This window comes from Thermobia domestica, chromosome 5 (assembly GCF_964235325.1).
Source record: "Thermobia domestica chromosome 5, izTheDome1.hap1.1, whole genome shotgun sequence".
In the NCBI taxonomy this organism is placed as follows: domain Eukaryota; kingdom Metazoa; phylum Arthropoda; class Insecta; order Zygentoma; family Lepismatidae; genus Thermobia; species Thermobia domestica.
In genome coordinates, this window is record NC_137458.1 from 86,905,739 (window position 1) to 86,927,898 (window position 22,160).

The 22,160-nt window shown below is 35.4% G+C and overlaps 1 protein-coding gene across 1 annotated transcript in view; it reads right to left on the bottom strand.

The window, feature by feature from the left end:
- The window catches only part of Tps1 (Trehalose-6-phosphate synthase 1), a 42,597-nt gene extending 20,770 nt beyond the window's left edge, over nucleotides 1–21,827 (bottom strand). The window contains exons 1-4 of the mRNA XM_081758781.1: nucleotides 21,557–21,827; nucleotides 11,064–11,220; nucleotides 6,801–6,926; nucleotides 4,485–4,634 (exon numbers count right to left, since the gene is read on the bottom strand). Of these exons, the coding sequence (XP_081614907.1) occupies nucleotides 4,485–4,634; nucleotides 6,801–6,926; nucleotides 11,064–11,220; nucleotides 21,557–21,663 (540 nt within the window). The 5' untranslated portion in view covers nucleotides 21,664–21,827. The remainder of the gene's footprint in view (nucleotides 1–4,484; nucleotides 4,635–6,800; nucleotides 6,927–11,063; nucleotides 11,221–21,556) is intronic.
- Nucleotides 21,828–22,160: the final 333 nt, after the last annotated feature.

Consider the following 22,160-nt stretch of genomic DNA (forward strand, 5'->3'; position numbering starts at 1 on the left):
AGTAGTAGTAGTAGTATCATTGATAATTATATTGTCTATGTAGGATACTTGAAGATAGTAGTACTTGGAACTACACAAAGGATTTAGCTCGAATTGGCTCGACTCGACTGGAAACTCGATCCGAATTCGAGTCGAGTTGGGGGAAATTTTTCGAGCCGAGATCTCGAGTCGAACTCAAAGATGTCTGCTTCGAGTCGAGTCGAGTTTTAATGAAAATTCGCTCGAACTCGCTCGTGCTCATTCCTATTGTATGCATGACGAGCATATAGAGTTCTTTCGAGGGGGATAGAACCATAAACATAATATATTTAAAAAATACTTAGTTTCACGGCTTTCTTCCCAGGGGGGAAAAAGATGGTAGGTATCCAGCATTTCTTATAAGTACCTGATTTGAAATATATAAAACAGTAACAAGTGGACAATACAATATACACACATCTTCTTATCTTCAGTTTTAATTGCTGATTTCAATTGCAATTAACAATTACAATTAACAATTACAAGTTTCAATTGTCAATTGCAATTAACAATTGAATGTTTCAATTGCACCCTTTGCAATTGACAATTAACAATTAAAAGTTTCAATTGCCTGGTGACCAATTAACAATTAACAATTGACGAAAATTTAATTGCAAATTTTATGATTGAATTCAATTGCAATTGAAATTAATTGTCAATTACAAATTGAAATCAATTGCAATTGAAATCAATTGCAATTGATTTTCAGAGCAATTACTTTCAATTGATTGATCAATTGCATTTGATTTCAATTGATTTTGCCCAACACTGTCACGAAGAGCGTATTCGGCTCGCTACACTTAACTTTGAAAAGACGATAAATATAAAAATCGGGCAAGAACGGGCAGTAGATCACAACTGTATTTCGAAATACATATATCAAACTACATCATGACGAAAGATCTCAATACAGACATGAACGTACATTTTTAAATCTCAATTTCAATTTCCAATAGCAGTTCTTCAATACGTGAATACTTCGACTCTCTAGAAATGCTTCTACAGAACAGCAACGTAAACCAATCAATCAAAACTTTAGTCAAACAGCAAGTACATATACATACCTTTACTCATAGCTTATTTTGCGATCGTTCGTTGCCTTTTCACATGCGCAATTAAACCGCAAACCTTACGTTCATACTACCCCAATTCAGCGCGCTATAAAACAGATAATGAACTATTAATTTTGAAGTGCTGCTGCCGCCACTATATGCTGTTATCCGTGTTTACTGATACGCAGCAAGAAACCTTATTGATTACTTAACACAACTGTGCTGTTCGAATGTAGATTAGACGTAGTTGCGAAAACTACTTTTTTTTCCAGTCAGATTCTGATTCTGGCCCACTGTGCACTGGTAACGGTGGATCGTGCCTGATAACGTTGATAGTGATCTCCAGCTCCCAGTGCAAAAGATCAAGGATGGTGAGGCATTGTTTTTAGATGAGCAAAATAGAGCATCAGCGTTGATGGCGCTGAGTGAAAGAGAGCTCGTGCGCTTCAAAGTCTGGCTGATCCATAACCAATGCAACTTTTAGAGAATTAAGGTATGATATAGTTGTATGACAGTACGATCAGCAATCCAAGAAATATGGAACAACACTTTCAGAAGATTCAGTGCTTGTAAACAGCGATATTTTAAGCTCTCGTAGACTGACTGCCCAAGACATCCGGAGATCGAACTGAAGGCCCAGAAATTGAATGTTGTCAACAAAAGACAGGCGTGAATAGCTCAGATAAAGGTCTGGATAATATGTGCAGCTGCGTAAGCGACAGAAGTGGGCACAGTCTTGTCGATGGAGAAAAATCCAGTGGATGTTGACTAACGTGAAAGTGTTCGACGTGAGTTGTTTAGCAGCAACATGAAGATCACAAGAGTGGCAATAAATTACCAGGACGTCCACATACAACATTCCATGAACGGGAGCTAGTATCTGTGTCATAACACCACTTACTACCACAGCAAAGAGTCACATTTACGACACTGCTCTGTGCAACGACTTTTCTGAAGTGGGGGGGGGGGAGAATCCATATATACCATGTTGCTGGATGATTTTTTTTTCGGCAACACAATCCCGTCCCTATAGAATGTGTGGGGTTAGTAGTCAAAATTGTGACACGGAGGCCTCTTTTGAAACTAACTTAATACATTTCAGAAGTTCTGCATATACGGAAGCCAATGATGGTCTGAGTGCTAAGTCCGGGCTATACAGTGAATACACTGAAACCTCATAATCAAGTTCTCTCAATTTTTGAGAAGTCATTAAAGATGTATGCGGTCTGGTGTTGTCAGCATGGTACACGACATCCTTTTGTTGAACAGTTCCGCCTTTTATTTTAATTATTTATTCTAATTGCTAGGTGCACTCACGCTAATTGTCGACAGTAAAGTTCTACCGTTCTGCGTGAGCAGCAGCTAGTGATACTACGATGCACTTCCAAACCCACCACAAGCACAGCATAATCTTCATAGGCGTAAGTGTTTGTTTTGCCACAGACTGTGGAGCTTCTCTTAGCTTCGACCACGATCTTTTTCACACATTGTTATCGTAGGATTTAACTTATCACTCGTAATCATCCGCTTCAAAAACTGATTGAGAAAACTATTTTGAGTCAGATCGTGTCGCACTCAAACGTCGAGGTTCCTCTCTCTCCAAATGATTTAACACTGTCTCGAGATGGAAGACAAAATCATTGGCGATGTTACCGGTCATGCTAGACCTTTGACTGATCATCATCCACTTTTGTTTTAATTAGTCGTCCACTGCGAGAAGCATCTCGTACATCGAAATTTCCAAAACGAAAGCGAATGAGCCATCCTTGGGCAAATGCTTTTGATAAAGTATCTTGCCCATAAGCAGCACAAATTTCTTGACGGATCTGAGCAGCATTTGGGCCTTTATCAACATGAAGGTCCCTTATTGACTCAGTTAAGCGAAAAGTTTACTTATTTTCACTACGCAGTATGTTACGCCTGATAAAAATTCGAACACTTTTTGTACATCTACTAGCTTCAACTATCAGCTGTCAAATGATGTTAGAGCTGACCTGGTGCGACTCATATCACTAAGATTTGGGACATTAACACTATCTTGTACACAAAAAACTCAATATTTTTTTAAGACTTCAAATATGAAATACACATTAAAAGTACGTGTCTTTTTCATATATAAAGTTCACATTTTTTGTCATTTCAGGCGTCGAGACCTCCATCCTTTGTCTCTAAGCACTGTAGGATTTATTTACTAGGTGGCAACAGTTGAGTTATAGCGCTTGAACGACTCAGACTTGTTTCTCATACTGCTCGGGGGCACTGAATTTTCGGTTGAAGAGCAACGGGTAATTGTGAAATTCCTTACCGCAACTGAACGCTGTGCAGTCGATACTCAACGCCAATTGCAGGGTGTGTGTGATAATAGTGCTCTTGCAGCAAACAATGTTGGAAGTGTGTGCATGAGTTCAAAAACAGGGCGAAAGAGTATGAAAGATGAGCAGAAGTCTGAACATCCTAAAACAGCATCAACTAAAACACTGCCCATGCTGAAAATTTCATTATGGAAGACAGGTGTGTTGCCATGCAGGAGATTATGATACATTGGAGCTAACAATGGGAACAGTAGAATGAATAATCGCAAACAAATCAGACCTAGGGAAGGTTCTTCTGGCTGTATTCCAAGAATGCTTAACGACGATCAAACAGAGGCAAGGCAAATTCGACACGATTCAGAAGAGAGACGCAATTTCTTGGAAAGTGTTGTGACAACGGACGGATCAGAGATTCTATTATTCAACCCAGGAATGAAAAAAACAGTCGATGTAGTGGAAACCTAGATTCAAGTCTCCATCCCTAAAAAAAACTCATTAGGTTGCATCTAATAAGAAGCTGCTGTACGCTACCTTCTAGAATTCCCAAGTGATGTTTGTCACCCTGTTCCGAAAGGTCGTACAACTAGGGGCGAGTATTTTCGTACACTTTTGAATATATAAGCTTTCCAAAATGTACTGAGAAACCATAAAGCGGCAAATGGCAATTTCATCATCCACATGGGCAATGTATCGCTCTACCGTGGTAATGTTGTGACCACATTCTTGACTGATCTTGGCTTGGTATTGAACTTTTGCCTCACCCACCGTACTCGTCAGATTTAGCCCCGAGTGATTTCAGTTGTTCCCAACCCTCAAGTATTCTCTTTGTGTACGCCATTTTGCCACTAGATCATCTATGGAAAGTGCTATTTTCCAGTATCTGAAACACCCTCAAAGATTACTATGCCACAATGGACAGACAGATGGCAACTTGTATTATTAAAGAGGAAGAGTTTGTTGAGAGAAAGACGCAGATTAATTCCCTGTATTTCCTTATTCTTGGAAATTACAAAGAAACGGCACATACTTTTGGTATGCATTACTAAGATTCGAATTTCAACTTACATTCTTCACTATTTCTAAGTTAACTAAAATTTCATACCTGTCGAACTGTGCTGGCAGTCAACATAAGATGATAATCATGAAGCCACACTAAAGGCGGTGCATTTTCATTGGACGTATCGCTTTTGATGATATTGCGTAAAGCTTCAATTGTTTTCTGTGCGAAATACTGATTTACCTCATGATATGCCTGAAAGCAATGGATGTAACAATTAACAAATGCAAATTAAGTTCTGACAATTGTACGTGAAATTTATGAATACGTTAAATCTCGTATTAAATAAAATAATAAACTTTAAAGTAAAATAGAATCTAAGTTGTGGTCTTATTATCTTAACCTTTTGTGTTATAGGCTAATGGAAACTGCGCCCATCAGATATGTAATACAAAGTCCACAATAGGTTATACTGGTCATTCCGATATTCGGGACCGGATTTTTTTTTTAAGGTAAAAGTGACAGTGTTTACAAAAATATTTTCACATAGTCCATACATATTTCTGAAAAGCAGAATGTGTTTAAAATAAATAAGCTGAAACAAATTTGTATTATTCTACCTAGGTACTTAGTAGTGTATTTATTCAGTTTCTCTCTGGTCAAGAAACCAATTCTTATCTCTCAAAAAGTTTTATTGAAGAAAGGAAAGTGCACACTGGCTACAGATTTAGGAAACTCATTTTTGAGCAAGTGAACTGAGTATCTTTATGGGAAATGATGAATACAGGGTTGGAGTGGAAGGATTGAAAGCTCGTAAGAAACTTAAATATGAACTCAAGCAATAAAACTGCATAAAAAAGGGAAGGACGAATATTAACCGAAGTTTTACTTTCCTTTCTTCATTTCTTGAAATATCCATTATCATCAAATATACAGAGTGGACCATTTATTTTGATACACCCTTATATCTTTTGAACTAATGAACAAAAAACTTAATATTTATACCAAGCAAATATCCTAAGGGAACACTGGTATACTCTCCGATACCATAAGGTTAACTATTTTGCCAACCAAACAGAGAACTTTATATTTCTTCAAATGGCACTACATCAGGTTAATACAAGTTACAAATCTGCGTGTTGAACGAAAACTTACTATGTTAACTTTATTATTCAGGGTTGCAAACTAAGGATGCTACAATATTATAAACATTCAAATTTTGGTGGCTTTTACAGCAATAATAACGGAAGTGAGAAACGCGACAATGCACATCCGAAGTACTTTAGAGTCTAATTCTATGATCATGATATAATAGATTTCGAATGAACAGGATCGAATTTACAAGAGGTTGAAAATTTGATTTTTTCAAAAGGCTATTTCGAAAAACTGCTTATTACGTAAGTACCTCACCCAACTACATAGATTGTTTTCAATAGATGTGAAGATTACAATGCCGTTTACAGGAATTTGATATCTCAAACCGTTCTGGAGATATAGTAAAAACTTAAAAATTTTCAACAGCTAAAATTATGTAATTTTAGTAATATATCAAATTTTATCATTTTTTCGTATCTCCCAAATGATTTGAAATATCAAATTCCTGTAAACGACACTATGATATTCATATCTAATGAAAATCACGTACGTCATTGGATGTAATACTTATCTAAACACTTCTTCGAAATAAAGTCTTTTGAAAAAATTTTTAAAAAAAATTACTCGTAACCTTCTTTCTACTTCTTCGAAATAAACCATAAGATGACTGTAGTATTCGACGTTATGGTACATTGAATTTGTATTACCCTGTCCTTCCCACTTGCATTATTACAGCTGTAAACCTCCCAAAACTTTTTTTTTTTTTTTTTTTTTTTTTTTATGTATGTGATACTATAGCGTTCTCAGTTTGAAACACTGCATGACAAGTTTGATATCATAAGTTTTAGTTTTATATATAAATATGAATAATCTGATGTAGTACCATTTGAAAAAAATACAACTTTATGTTAGGTTGGCAACATTTAACCTTGTGGTATCATAAGGTATACCAAAGAATGTACCCCTTCCGACATTTGCATAGTACAGAATTTCAGTATTTTTCGTTCATTTATTTAGAAGTTATAAGGGACTAACAAGAAAGAAAGAAAAACAATATACGAACTTTTCCTTCTTACTGAAACACAGCTCAAACAATTAATATAAAGAGAACATTGAGGAAAATTGAACTAATTACATAGAAACTGAGTTTTTATGCCCGTTGCATCTTCCTGAATTTGTATTATGCGTAATACTAACACAAAATGAAGTAGGAAACCTATAAACTTGTTAATCTTATAAAACCAAGAGACCATCATAATAAGACTGTCCTGTCCTGAATATTAAATTTTACCATAAACTGTATGATAATTAACTGTGAAGCCTCACCTGCCAGTGATCGGCAGAGAATACTGCCCTGTCGGGCATAGAATGAAACAGAGGCCAAAAGGTTCCATTGCAGCAACCATTATAATAACTATTGAACTTCTTAGGATCTATATGCACTGGAATAACCTGTGGGTAATAAGAAAGGAAAAAATATACATTAAATGCAAACACGTAAGACCAGTACTAGGCAAGGATAATATAACCAAATTTAATATATAGAACTATTTAATTCAAGTTTATTGCATCCTTAGGCCATAAAGATGACAATGGATTTGTACATTTTGGCTTCTTAAATTCAAGAATATTTTCTCATTTTTTAACTACAGCATGTAACACGTCATATAATTTGGTTCCTGTATATGGAACATTTGATACATACTATTTCTATGTTAAACTATATTAAAATGATTTCTTCTACGTGTATGATAATTATGTACATACATATATTATATATATATATATATATATATATATATATATATATATATATATATATATATATATATATATATATATATATATATATTACTTTAATATAAACCCTTCAGAATGTAGCTTTGTGTAACACGATAAACTTCGTAGGGGGAAAGCACCAAGAGATTTAGACAATTGTCGACAAAAGTACTTTTTAACAAAACTCTTTTAAGTAGGTTACACGGCTACTTTTGCTAAGAGTTCTTATCGCATAGCAAAAGTGACCTACTACACAAACAAGATTTTGTTTTTCAACTGAGATTACAGTCAACAGTTAATACTTAGAATGGACCACGATTATTGTTTCTCAGCCATGTCGATATTTCTATCGCTCCTTCATAACTTCTTGCGATTTTTTTTTATAGTAATATCCGCGTATAGTGTCAAACTGGATACCCTGACATTCAGTTCTAGGTGATTACATATATAACTAAAACAAAGTTGCTAATAATTACTCGTATTAGTATTGTGTGAGATGCGTGCTAATTAATGTAATCTACGTAACAAAAATATATATGGAACGGCAAACTCTTTCTCAAACACATCTGAATGCAAAAAATATACTAGTGTTGAAAAAAAATAGTAACTACAATGAACATTATACAGGAGTAAGTTAAGTCTTGCAATATTTCCAAAACACAAACACCAGACGCGTGTATACGCTGTGATCGACCGTAAATACAAGGTCAAACTGACCCAAGAGGTAGTATGGCAGGCGGACTATTTAATACGGATATAACCACCATGCCAGTATCTTCATCAGTTTTTAGTGACAATGACAATGAATACTCAAAATCGTTTGATACATGAACTGTTACTGTATGAGTTCGAAGTCAAGCATAATCCTGCAGCAGCAGCCCAAAACATTTATCATGCGAAAAGGGAAAGTGAAGTGAACCACAACACACTAAGTTCCAGAAATTTCGCGCCGGTTGTACAAATTTCGAAGGTTAGGCATAATCCGGCCGCACCACGGTAACGAATTCGGTCATACGAAACGCCATGGGTACCAAAACAACTCTACATATCTCAGTTTACTGTAGTGCGTCATCTTCATGAATCTGGTTGAACCAACAGAAGCAGCCGCATTGTGACACTTGAGTTGGCCTAAACTCAGGTCTAAGAGAGTAGATGTATGCCGACAACTGCTATAAAATCCGCCTGAAATGGATTGACACACGTGACGAAGTGAATGCTTTTCCGAAATACGAATGTACAAAAACAGTGGTTGAGCAAGGGCCAACTTCCATAACCAGTCGTCAAACAACCCCGTTTCGACCATGGTCATGTGTATTTGATAGAACTACGAAGAGATAATTCACTTCCAGTATGTTCCTAACGGTCGTGCCATCAATACCTATCCTTAACCTGAACACAGTTGGAACGGATGCTTGCTGCACTATATCAAAAATATCCTACAGTGGTGAATCGAAAGCGTACCCTGCTGCAATAGGATAACGCAAAAATACTTGCAAAATCGAGCGACTTCGAAAAACGAAACGAAAATGCAGGAACTTTGACATCGAGTTGATGCCTTGCCCGGGATAGTCCTGCCTTTTACCCCTCGGATTACTACCTGTTTCGATCCATAGCTCATTTCCTGAAATCACGATGCTTCACCAACCAGTACGAAGTAAAAACAGCAGTGACTTTTTTGTCAGTCTTCAAAATGTACAAGACTTGCTATGACGTGGAAGGTGCTGCAGACAGTTCAACACGAGGGCCTATACTTTGAATAACCTCCTTTCATTGTACTGTAATAAATACAGATATGTTGGGTACCAGAATATTCCAAGAATTATGACGACTCCTTGTATCAAGAAATATTTAAGTTTCAAATTCCCATTTGATTTCTTTCAAAAACTGGTATATATTTTATAAGTGGAGGTTGGGAGAAATTTGCTCCCCTGTGAAAGCTTTCTAAAACATGTCTAGGAATTTTTGCTGAAAGTATCACCGCATCATCCCCCTTTTTGCACAATTCATAACGGGTTACAACTAAAAATCTGCACAAAATGTGCAGAGTCATAAAATAAAACCTATTGACACAGTCATCGCTATTCTTTGGTATGTTGATAGTACACTCTTTGTCTAATTCACAATATGTTTGCTTTCTTTCAGATGCGAAGTAACTGGTAGAAAATGGCGTCAAAGGAAGAAGTCCTCCGTGCACGCATTGTAAATTTCCACGAAAAACATCACGAATTGGGGAAATGACATTGTGTGAAACACTTTGCTGCTGAAGGTGTGCCAAAAAGAACAATTTATGCGATACTTAAATCCGGAATAACAGAAAGAAAAGCAGGAACTGGTCGAAAGGCAGCAATTATGACGAATAAAAATAAACAAAGACTAAAGATGTTTGACAAGAAAGACAACATTAGTCAGAACGACGCAGCAAAAACTTTTAAGTGTTCACAACAATACATATCTAAAGCATTAAAATCAATGGGAATCAAAGCATGCAAAAAGAAAAAAGCTGAATCTTGCACAGACACGCAAATAAAAACTGTGAAATTAAACTGTCGTTGGATGATCAGAAATTACAAAGGAAAATCGTTTGTTTTGGATGATGAAAGTTACTTTAGCCTTTCTAAATTCCAAATGCCCGAAAATGACATTTATTATTCCTCAGACAAGCAACACACTCCTTCTAATATAAAATATAAAGGCAAGCAGAAATTTGAAAGCAAAGTGATGCTTTATTTAGTTGTTTCGGACAAAGGTGTGTCGCAGCCTTATTTCAAGCCTAGTGGGTTAGCAATCAAGATGTGTACGTGAAGCAAGGTCTTCAAAAGATCTTAGTTCCCTTTATACGAAAATATCATTTTGACAATTTTATTTTCTAGCCTGACAAAAGCCAGCTCTCATTATGCGAGAAAGGCTCAGGAGTACCTCATGTCCCAAAACATCCTTTTTGTGCCCAAAACCAAAAATCCAACTAACTTGCCCCAGTGCCGCCCAATCGAAGATTCTTTTGGACAATTGAGTGACAAGATGTACAAACATAATTGGAAGGCAAAAAACTGTTCAGCAGCTTCAAAGAAGAATACGCAAATGTTTAAAAGAAATTGACCCAACTAGCGTCCAAACAGCCAGTGCGTCTATTCCAACACGTTTGCGGACTGTAGCTGATCACGGACCATTTGCAATGTGTCATTAGCATTTTCTTTTCTGCCTATGTATATACTGTAAATAAACTTTAAAACATAGTTTCCATTTGTCGTCTGGTTGCTTTTATCTTACCTCACATTTTGTGCAGATTTTTAGTTCTAACCCGTAAAATAAGACACTGTACTTAATGTATTATCTCTATATAACGCAAACTAATTTGAACTGTTCCGTACACATTTCTTTTACTAAAATATGCTCTAAACGTCGATCATAATTTAAAAGTTTATTTTATTTATTTATAACCTCATTCAACTGTGCGACGTTTACCACGTCATCACTCATTCAAACTTCTTAAAGAGAAAACAATTACAAGTTACTAAATAACTATCTGTTACATAAGCAATATTTCTGCAGTTTAAAGGAAAAAAAAAAAAACAGTATATAATTTCCTTCCTAAAAGAATAGTAACTACAATATTAAAATAAGCCAGCTAGCTCGGAATGCATAGATGCTATAGACTATTTCCCTTTCTACTCAAAAAGATGAGGGAATATTCAAACTGATATTTGATGTAACAAAGAGTAAGATTCTTTTCGAGAATCAAACCTGAGCTTAGAGGTATTGCAAAATTTTAGAACTTGACAAAAATCAAACTTCTAAAGAGAAATGCTTTACCTGTTTAGAAAGAAGCCCTGCAGTAGGTGTCTTGTCATTTGGGTCTGATTCGGGAATTGGCTCCGAAGCATCTGGTAAATGAATACCGGGCCAGCCAACCCAATAACCTCCACATTGGATTACTACCGGAGCGACAGCAGTTACCAAACCGCCGGCACTGAAATTTAACATTTTCAAATTATACCATACAAAGAAAATAAGTTTTCCGTATAATTACTTTAACAATTACCTTCCTGAACAAATTATTATAATCTCTACAATGGATTATATCATTACTTGGAAGCAGAAGTAGATTATATCATTACTTTACTGAAGAAATTATTTAACTTACTACCATACTCCTTGTAGCATTTATGGCACAAATTGGTCATTTCCTGGTGCCCTTCTTATTTTTCCAGCACTTTTAAAAGTGAAGACAAGACAAGACAAGAAAGCAGAAGATTCATTATTATTATTTTTATTACAATTATTATTATAAAAATTCTTTATTCAAATGGTATTCGATAACAAATACAGTAATAAAAGAAAATATAGGAATAAGAGCCGACTTACACTAAGAAATCGACCAACATTGGTAGCATTAAATTCCAAACGTGAAATACTAAGAGTGACAATCTTACAAATATTAAACTTTAAACTGACCATGTAGAATACAGTATAACTTCTAGTATTCAATTGGTCTCCAGTCCAACTGCATCCGATCCCGATCAAGTAAAGACTGAACCCCCTTTCTGTCTCAGGTCCTGGTGCGCCTCCTCACTGACCAAGTGGTTCATGCGCGTAATCCAATTTTATTATCCGGTGGTGATACTTGGATACTTACCTTCAGTGCGCGGATTATGTTCTTGATATTGGGGTGACGATAAAATCTATAAAATGAGGCTTAACAGGACAAGAGGTCAGAAAGTGCAACAATCCAAAATGAGACAATGACGCAATTTCAATCATCAACCCCTCCCATCACGCATACAAATGATTATCTAATAACAGTAATAATTAATAAACTTAATAACTGAACTCACTGCCTGAGCTATCTGCACCTAACCTTTCCGAATGAGGTCCTCCCTGATGATCTACTGGCTAATGCGCGCGCCTATAGAGAGCACTGAAATTGAATGCACTATGGTGGTTCAGATTTCAAATTATATCTACAATGTAAGACACTTGTAAATCCTCACGTGACAGTTATATGTAATTAATATAACGTTGTCACTCAAATCACTTCCGACGACAAACTGAAAAATATGAGGATACAATTGCAAATGACAAATAGAGACAATAAAATAGTGACTGAGCAGTAGTAAAAACAGAGGAAAAGAATCTGTATATTGTGGTAGCTGTGAGTATAAGATTAGAAGTCAAAGGTGAGTAGTTTACATCTTAATTCAGAGTACAGCTAGCAGATTAAAACGTGGAAGGACCAAAAAAAAAAGGGGAGGGGGAATCTGACAATATGCTCGAACTTTTTTATCTCTTAATATAGTTTAAGGGGAAAGAAACATCCCTGATGTTAAAATGACTGATGGGGAAAATTTCTTTCATTTCCCCCGGTAATTCGTACCCTGCTTGCGTTAAATAAAACCCTGAGTACTGTTTAAAAAAATCACAATCCTCACCCGAAGCATCCAGTGAAACGCGCAATTCTTGCAAACTCTTTCGGAGTATTGTTCAACCTTTTCCAGTGCTAATGATGAAGTTTTGCTGATAACCAAATGACAAGAAGAAGAAATTTTTAAATTCTGACAAGTACTAGTAGAAGAATCTTGAGAATTGTTTTTATGTTTCTCCCGTCCTGAAAGTTTGCGCACTTCCTCGACACTTGAGGAAAAAAAAAAAAAAAAACTGTATAGTTAACTTTGTCGATTTATATTGTGTTTCAGAAAAATCACCGACTCTCTTAGAGAACGCAACAATCATCTTTCCCGACACTATAAAAGTTAGCAATTTCGTGATCTGAAAGTTCCAATCCTTTAGTGTTTGCTTTCAAGGTAAGTTACACAGGCAAAGAACACAAACTAATAAGATCTTAAAATGACGACAAGGGATGTTGCAGGTTCATGGCCATATTTTGACCAGAGGACTAGCCCAGCCGAAGCAGAGAGACAGATGAGCGGAATGACTGTTTCAGTCAACGTTGGAAGGGCCTTTCTGGAACGTGCGCAAATGAATACGCGGTCCAAAGATTTGTTGCATTGTTCGAGTACTAAGCCTCGGCTTTGGTGTCCTGTTCTCTGGTCAATATATGTCCGGCTTTATATCGTTCTGCAAAATTGGCAGAGCCTCTGTATAGCATTACTTCTACTCACTAAATCCAGGTTTATTTATTTATTTATTTGCCTGTTTTGCATACAAATGAGAGTATTCTCGAGCACGCATACAGTTGTCAAAATTACAAAATAATTACATATATGGTATAAAAAAACATACAGATAAAGTAATACATACATAACTATGACTTTTATAAGCTTATACAATCATAATATAATTAACAAAGAAAAAAACATTTATACATTATCTTGAAAAAACTCATTTACCGAGTAGTAACATTTATCTATTAAGAACTCGTGAAGATCCGATTTAAACATAGAATATGATTTGTTTTGCTTTAGAAAGTCAGGTAACTTATTGAAAATTTTTGTACAGTTAATATATACGCTTTTTTGAAAAAACGAGAAATTTGGGGGGATAACATGCAAATTATTAACGAACCGAGTATTGTATTTATGGACGTTTCGTCGTCTGTGATCCCTTTAGATTGTTTTGATCTATCGCCATCAAAACTTACCTGATATGAACTCGCATTAATCTATCCTCAGTTTGCTAATATACTATTTTCGTTCATTTTGGTCTGTCAACAGTGCAGCACTGAATTAGAACTTTTTTTTTTTTTTTTTTTTAATATTCATGCAATATCGTGTTCAATACTCATGATCAATTTTTCAGCTTCTCCAACTCCTTGTAACTCCCTCATATTTTTTTCTGAATAGTTTTTACATAGTATGAAGGATTTCAGAAGTCACCGTTTCTGCAAACTATCAAAATGTCTTGTTTTGTTTTTATCCGGAGTACTCACAAAAAAAAAAAAAAAAGTATAAACTAGTTTCCGAAGTTGCAGAGTACTCAAATGCCTGTGGCACCAAACAACCACAAACAACTTACACTAAAATCTCTGATCACAGATCGAAATTTTTATCTATTCAACTATGGTAAAACCGACTAGAAGTATATCAGGTTATCGCGTACCACGATTAGCGCTAGTGAAGGAATCGCGACCAAGATGATTAGAATATTTAAGATAAATTTAAATGCCAAAATCTTGTAGCGTGGCATTACAGCAATGTCTTACAGTGTTCCTTGTACTCTGTCCATCTCATAACGGTAATTTCCAAAATTTTACTGTTCATCAAAAAAGTTAATAAAGCATTAGGCTAGTTTTAGACGGAAGCATTTATCGTAGCAGATGTGATGCCAAAAATCTAATATTCTATGGCATTGAAGGTATATGGTGATTTTACACGGTACCATTTTGATAAGCATCTTGTGACGTAGCAAACAAATCACTGGAAAAGAGCGCAATTATGGCTCCAAAACTAAAGCGTGAAGTAGCTAAAGCTATAGTGGTTCAAAAAAACAAAAAACCTTTTTTTAAGCAGGTTTTTATGGTTTAAATAATTTGCTCTAAGTATTTATATCAGATATGGAAAGAAACAAGTTTGTTTCGCCTTGGTGTTATTATGCAACAATCGCGTTATGCTGGAAGGCTTTACATAAGCTTAAAGCGGAATCCAAATTGCTTCTCGGCTTACATCCGAGTAAAATTGTCCTCCATTTGAACTCGAAGCCAGGACTAATTGGCTACAAATGCGATACGTCTGCCGACTCACTCACGAAGGACTCATGACAAAAATACGTTGTGCTAATCTTTACATATGGACAATTTCAAAATACTGCAGAATACAGAACTAATTTAGTCCAAGTTAGTTCACTACGACTTTTGTTAGTCCAAGTTAAAGAAATACAACTACTTAATTCGCATATCAGTAAGAGAAGTGAATAAAGATACGAATTACTTGAGTCCACTTTCGCTGACCAATTTATACATAGATACCAAAGATACTTCTGATTTCAATAAATGCCTCTCGTGGGGTTTGTATGACCTCCCCCCCCCAAAAAAAGTACGACAATTCGTTTTTATCAATAGCAAACATTATTAAAAAAGGGAACAATATTTAGAATTTTCCTTTGATTGCAATTGCATAACAATAATAAACTATAAAAAAAATCACAAAAGAAACATTCATAAACTTATAAAAAAAAGTTGCTTTTGTAGTATAATCTCTTAGAGTAATAAACAGCGAATTTAGGTCTGAATATGAAATGAAATGAAATGAAATCTGAGTTTTACGTCCCACGATTATGCCGGTTAGGCTAAAGGAGACTGTGATGATGAGAAATGAATGAACTGGTGGAATGAAGAAAGTGGGAGGAAACGGGAGAACCCCGAGAAAACCCACGCACACGGTGTTTGTCCACCACAAAGTTCACTTGGTGGGAGCAGGGTTTGAACCCGGAACCCCAAGCACCAGAGGTGAACGCTCTACCACTGAGCCACCGCGGCCCCTAGGTCTGAATATGAATATGAATAATATACAAGAGTGTGCAACAATATGTTGTATCATTTTCTTGTAATAAGCTTGTAATTTTATTTGGGCGATACTTGATTTTTATATCACTAGCCTGCTATTCCGACAGAAGAAGTAGTTTTTTTTTTTTTTTTTTTTTTTTGAATATATGTAATGGAATGTTTTTGGTAACCATAACTACGGATTACTTATTGATTATTCTTACAAAAACGTAAGTTATACTATTTTAAAGTTGTTCCACGTTAAAGATCTGAATTTTTTGGAATAAACGACATATCGTGTGAAATGTGAGTGAATTAATTGGTTCATTCATATTGGTTTAATAATATTTTAAGGATCAGGAAGGTAATGTTATTATAAGTGAAACTGACAACCCATAAATGTGTGTTCATCAAGATTTTACAAACACTTACACTTTTACTAACATTTTTAGTTTTTTTTGGTGAAAACCAATTGTTTTTTTTTTTTTTGGAAAAAAAAAAACTGGTTTAAACCAAGGTTTGAACCATGGTTTAAACCAGCCAACCCTGTTAAAAAACGAAAACCAAAAAGAAGTGTGTTTGCAAAGAATTGGTTGTTGCGGAGGGATGATAATATTCCAGTTCTTTCTGTGCTAGAGAAAGAACTGAAGCCTGAGGATCTTATTGCATTCAAGAACTTCCTGCGTATGGATAATGAAGTCTTCGAAAAGTTCATTATACAAACAAGGATGCTCCTAATATTTTTCAATCAGCATAAAAATAGCATCCCTACTCCAACTCCTTTTTCTTTAATATTATTCAATTTCCCACTCAAAAGCATGGATATTGGGCACAAAATATTTCGCTTCCTTTTAACACACCACGGTGGTGCAATCGAACCAGAAATGTTGGGGAAAATGCTACGAAATAAAGCAGGTTGTATTGACAAGAAATGCCATAGGATATGCCATGCCATGTGAAATGCTATAGCATTTGCTACTTTCCACGGTAAGATATCGATGATTCGATTGTTGCTACGATAAATGCTTCCGTCTAAAACTAGCCTAACGCATACGAATAGTCACGTGACAGCATTCACAGTAGATAACGCACCATCGTCGTCTCCCATACTAGCTTGCATTCTACGTTTATTTACAAAGCAGGATGCCAGGAATACACTATGCTTCATTGCGAATATCCAGCCAAGACAGACAATTATCTATGTTTAACTGTATGATACTTCCGACCCTCAAATGACATTAAGGTGAGTGTAAAAGCCTAGCTGTTGCCAACAGATGGTGGCACGCTTCTTTATCTTTCCAATGTATTTTGTAAACAGCAAAAGTATTCACAATTCAATCATATCAAGAGATCAATATTAAAACTTTGTCCAAAGACAACTATAATATGTACTAGCGTCAATTACCAGCTTCGCTGCGATAAAATAAGAAAAAAATAGTAGTATGTTCCGTTAGTCACTTTTTACCATTCCTAATGCGCTCTCGTTAATTTTCGATCATTTTTATATATTTCCCCCCTCCCCAAGTTGTGGAGAGTTGCATTTGGATTTAAACAGCATCGGAAGTGTCACTGTTCATCTCAGTGAATCCGAAAACTATGGATTCGACACTAATTACCAGTAATTCTCGATCATTTTATTATATCTTCCCCTATGTTACACCGTCAAAGTGAAATGACAAAAACCATCCCAGGCTCGAATCTAACCTATGTTGAAAATTTGATCGAGATCGGTTGAGCGGGTCAAGAGTTAAGTCACAAATATACTCACTTTTATTTTTATTTATATAGATAGATAGATCCAAACAATAAATTAACGTAGTTCCTAATTATTTTCTTTCATTCATTGTTCAGAGCGTTTAATTTTACTCATTAGGAAAATGCTTCCAATAATGAAGCTTTTCCAATAATGAAAGAAACAATTAGTATTTCAACAAACTACACAAATTATTCTGATTATTGATCTGACTTTGTTTTGGGCAAAGTTTCGAAATAAATCTCTCAGTTTTGACTGAATTGTTGCGAAAATTGTTGATTCCTACAAAATGCATTGAAGAGATTAGAGGAAACGTGTTGCAGGCTATTGAGTGATTAGAGCTTTTTTGAACTCACGACTTGATCTTTTTATTAACAAATTTTTCAATGAAAATTCAGCCAGCACTGTGCTCTATCATAAATTAAAAACTTTTATCATATCAACAGCAAATTAAGCATGAACCTATTCGTTATTGAAAGAAATTGTCTACTTTTGATATGCAATTGAGGTTCTTTATGTTCTGCACCCTCTGAAAGCAGGGTAGAAAGGTTATACTGGATAAGCTGATTTGGGATCCAGCTGACTAGGCCTGCCTCACATCGTGTTCCCAAACAAGCACCGGCTTGTCTGAGCATGCACAGATGTGTCCGGACATGTATGGACTCGGCTAAGTATGAGGGTAGATTTTAATTTCTCCCCCAATCTTGCACATGTAAGATCTCCAGTGTTATATACTTCATAAAATATAGCTGAGCGAGCGAAGGGTGTTAGAAGCCCCGCAGGACTCGTTTTCTAACTTTATCACAATTTAGACAAAAACAAGGTACTCTGTTTTGAAGCTATGAAACGAGTTGGGGAGTTTCTAAACGCCACCCAAATATGATGCTATCGATATATATATATATATATATATATATATATATACCGAAGTCAAAAATCATTACTGTACGGTGCCAATTCTAACAAATTTATCAAATTTACTTTCGTACTTTAGCTTGTTATTTGTTATTCCATAGTGATAATAATAATAACTGGTTGAAGTATAATTAATGTAAATAACATTTTTAAAATGATGATTGTTCTTTCTGTAACTTTATTTGTAATAAAAAATAATGATTAAAAAGTTTTATTTTTTATTTGATCTTTGTAAAAGTCCAAAATCCAACCTTTACAAAAGTCCAGTCTAAAGTTCTTGGGATTTCACTAATTTGAAACAAAAGAACAAAACGGCTTTTTTGTTTGTTTGGTTTGAAACTGAAAACTTTCGGGGATAACTACCTTACATCTAAAACTGTAGTCTATATTTGATTGAAAGAATTAAGATGAAAAATTGACCTTTTCTGTAACTAAGAATTAGTAAAGGGCACAGGGAACTACTGGAATTTTGGTGAGATGCTGAAACTGAATCTCTTTCTTTTAAACAAAGAAAAGGAAGAAAATACATTGAATTTTGCAAGAATGTATGAAGCGGGTATATTTTGAGCTATGAGTGAGTGGAAAATAGTCGTCTGCTGTCATTTGTCTCGCACAATTGTGTTCAATATAACAAGTGATCTCAAAGAATGTTCTAAAATAGAAACAGATTTTAAAGAGAAGTTCTTTCTACTTCTACATGGGGAAGGAGGTATATACGAGACACTCACAATCTGGATAATGTTGGACTTTCTAATGTGTTTAGAATTTAGTAAATAGCCTATGTCATAGGCTATTTACTAAATTCTAAACACATTAGAAAGTCCAACATTATCCAGATTGTGAGTGTCTCGTATATACCTCCTTCCCCATGTAGAAGTAGAAAGAACTTCTCTTTAAAATCTGTTTCTATTTTAGAACATTCTTTGAGATCACTTGTTATATTGAACACAATTGTGCGAGACAAATGACATAGGGTTGCCAACTTTTGAAAATTAAAATACCGGACATCCTCCTGGAGTGCGTATACTCTTAAGATTGTGACATCATCGCGTGTCAAAAATGTGAACAAACAAAGTGGTTACTTCACACAAAATTGAGTAATTCGGAGTTCGAACTTAATAACTTTTGAAGTCTTATTTAATTTACTTATTCCAGTTTTGCTTGAGACAGCACATGTAATTTTTGCAGTCTACCATCAATAATACATCGTATTCAAAACAAAACCAAATACGAGTTTCAAAACAACACCGATAACGTTTAGGAGGTGACTTTTTTTTTTTTTTTTTTTTGTACCATCAGCTGGTTTAAACCGGCCACCCTGGTGACACAGTGTTCTGAAACCTGTATTTTTGGATAGTGCACAAATTATTTCCTACGTAAAGTCTTGACCCGACTACAGTAGGTCCTAGAGTTTTGGAGCTATGGACCTTTAAAGTTCATTTTTGCAGGTTTTCGGCAGCCTATAACTCCGAAAGGATGCATTTATGCACCAAGGTTGGCCTATACGTTTTGTCTTATCTTGGAGTCAGGAATCATCTCCCATTCTTGGTGTTGGTTTGAAACACCCTGTATAATTGGTAACAATTATGGTATGCACAAAATATACTTGAAAAATAAGTCTTACCAGCTTCGTTGAGGCTGGCAATACCTCATAATGCGTACACACTTTTACTTGATCTGGATGCATTTAATTTAGCCGAGAATGAAGCAGTGGTAGTTGCGCTCTTGAAAATGTACTTTTGTGTCCTTTAGCAGTTTTTGGTATGTTCAGTACATTTTCCTGCCTTCAACTCCTCAGCAAATTCCGCGCATGACAGGTCAATAATAAAGCGAATTATAAGCTCTGCTTTAACCATGTTCATCTACAAATGATTCCTTTCGTCACTCCAGAGTAATCTGAATAGAACAGAATAGGACTAGTCAAGAGGAAAAATTACCGGACATTTAATGTGTTTTAGAGGTCGTACCAGACGGAAATCTACTATGAAATCAAAACGATAAGTTCAGGCGATTTCAGATTTTCCCAAGATTGGGGGACCTTTAATTTGAGAGTTCAAAGTAGTGCAACGAAAATACTGGTGGGTCCTTGGTAGTATAGTGGTAAAGCTAGTTCGATCTTAGCTGGTTCCTGGTTCGATCCTAGTACTTGCCGCGAGAACTTCGTGAAAGACAAACGTCATGTGCATGAGTTCCGTTTCCTCCCCATTTCTTTATTCTACACTTTTGTTCCTCAGAATTGTAGTCTTTCTCTCACAAGAAGCATATCCGTAGAACGTTAAATTTTAGGCTTAACAAAAATTAATATACTGGAAAGCCACGTTGAGCATGATCAGGAATGTTCCACATGAGAATTTAGTTTCTTCGAGGAATTCCTTCCCCCGGTCTACTCTCTCAATCACTGCATACCACATTAGGAATCACATCAATGACCGTAGTCTACTCTTAGCTTGGATTATATTAGGCCCTATATCTTCGGATAAACTTTATTCTGTGCTTTGTGCAGACCTACACTGCTTACATAGCTGAAACGTGGGGCATGGGAACACAAGCACGTTTCTAAGATAAGATCATGGTAGGCCCTATACGCTTATTACACTATATTAAGTATTATAGCATTTCAGTCTGTTACTAAATATGAAACATATGAATTAGATACTGAATTATGTAACTTGTTCAACATATGATGTGCTTATGATTAATGTACGTAATAAACGTTACCGCTCCTCTGCATTTCGACCGAATGGATGTGTTTTCAAGGGATAATGGTACGAACATTCCTGATGCATACTTTAATTTTTACCCTTGCTTTAATTCAAATGGTTATGAACCCAACAAAGAACCTCGACTGCATATTGTATCAAAAGTAGAGAAACCGAAGAAGAAAATCGAGTAAGTTGGTTTAATGATTAATTTGCTGTTGATATAACAAAAGTTTTTAATTTATGACACGGAACACCGTACTGCCTGACTTTTCATTGAAAAATTGATGAAAAATTTATTAATTAAAGGAATTAAGTCTTTCACTTCATTATTAGAGAGAAAAAGTTCGTCGTATTATTACATATAACACCATACCGTTACCATTGTATTATGTTTAACAGTAAACAAACGTTCAATGCACGACTACATATTAAAACTAAACGTCAAATTCTTCATATTAAATTTTTCTTCTTTTAAAATGAAATAAACTATCGTACGTACCTAGCTTTTCTTTCCAATTTCCCTGTATCTTCATTTCGTTTAAGCACAAATGGTAGCCGGTTAGACACAACTATCATAGTCCCTGAACCACCGACATGATGAGACATTTTGTAATAAAGAATACTTCGTTTTGGTGTCACTAAACAATAGAACTCTCAATGTTCTTTCTTTTTATCTTCTTCCGTCACTGTTCCTTGTAATCTTTGTGCTTCTACACCGTCACAAGGGCAAGGTTAGCCCATGGCCCCTCCCCCCACCACGAGATGTATTCAATTCGTTGCTGCGCATGCAGTTTTGACATACCGCTAACAGCTGTTTACAGAAACAGTGTTGCAATAAGATAGTGAATTTATGTTGAAATATCGCACGGAGGTTTCCAAATGCAACATCAATTAAGAAAGAAAAAAAATGATTATTATGATTCATATTCTGATGCTTCAGGTCTTTCAATAAATCAGCACTTTCTTTTCTTTTCATGTAAAACCTCAGATCAATATATAAGCGTAATGTTGTTTCCATCTAACATATTCCATTAAATATATTTAGTATATGTATTTGGTAATAATTCTTGAGAGAAAAATGAAATCTGCTTTACGTCCCAAGC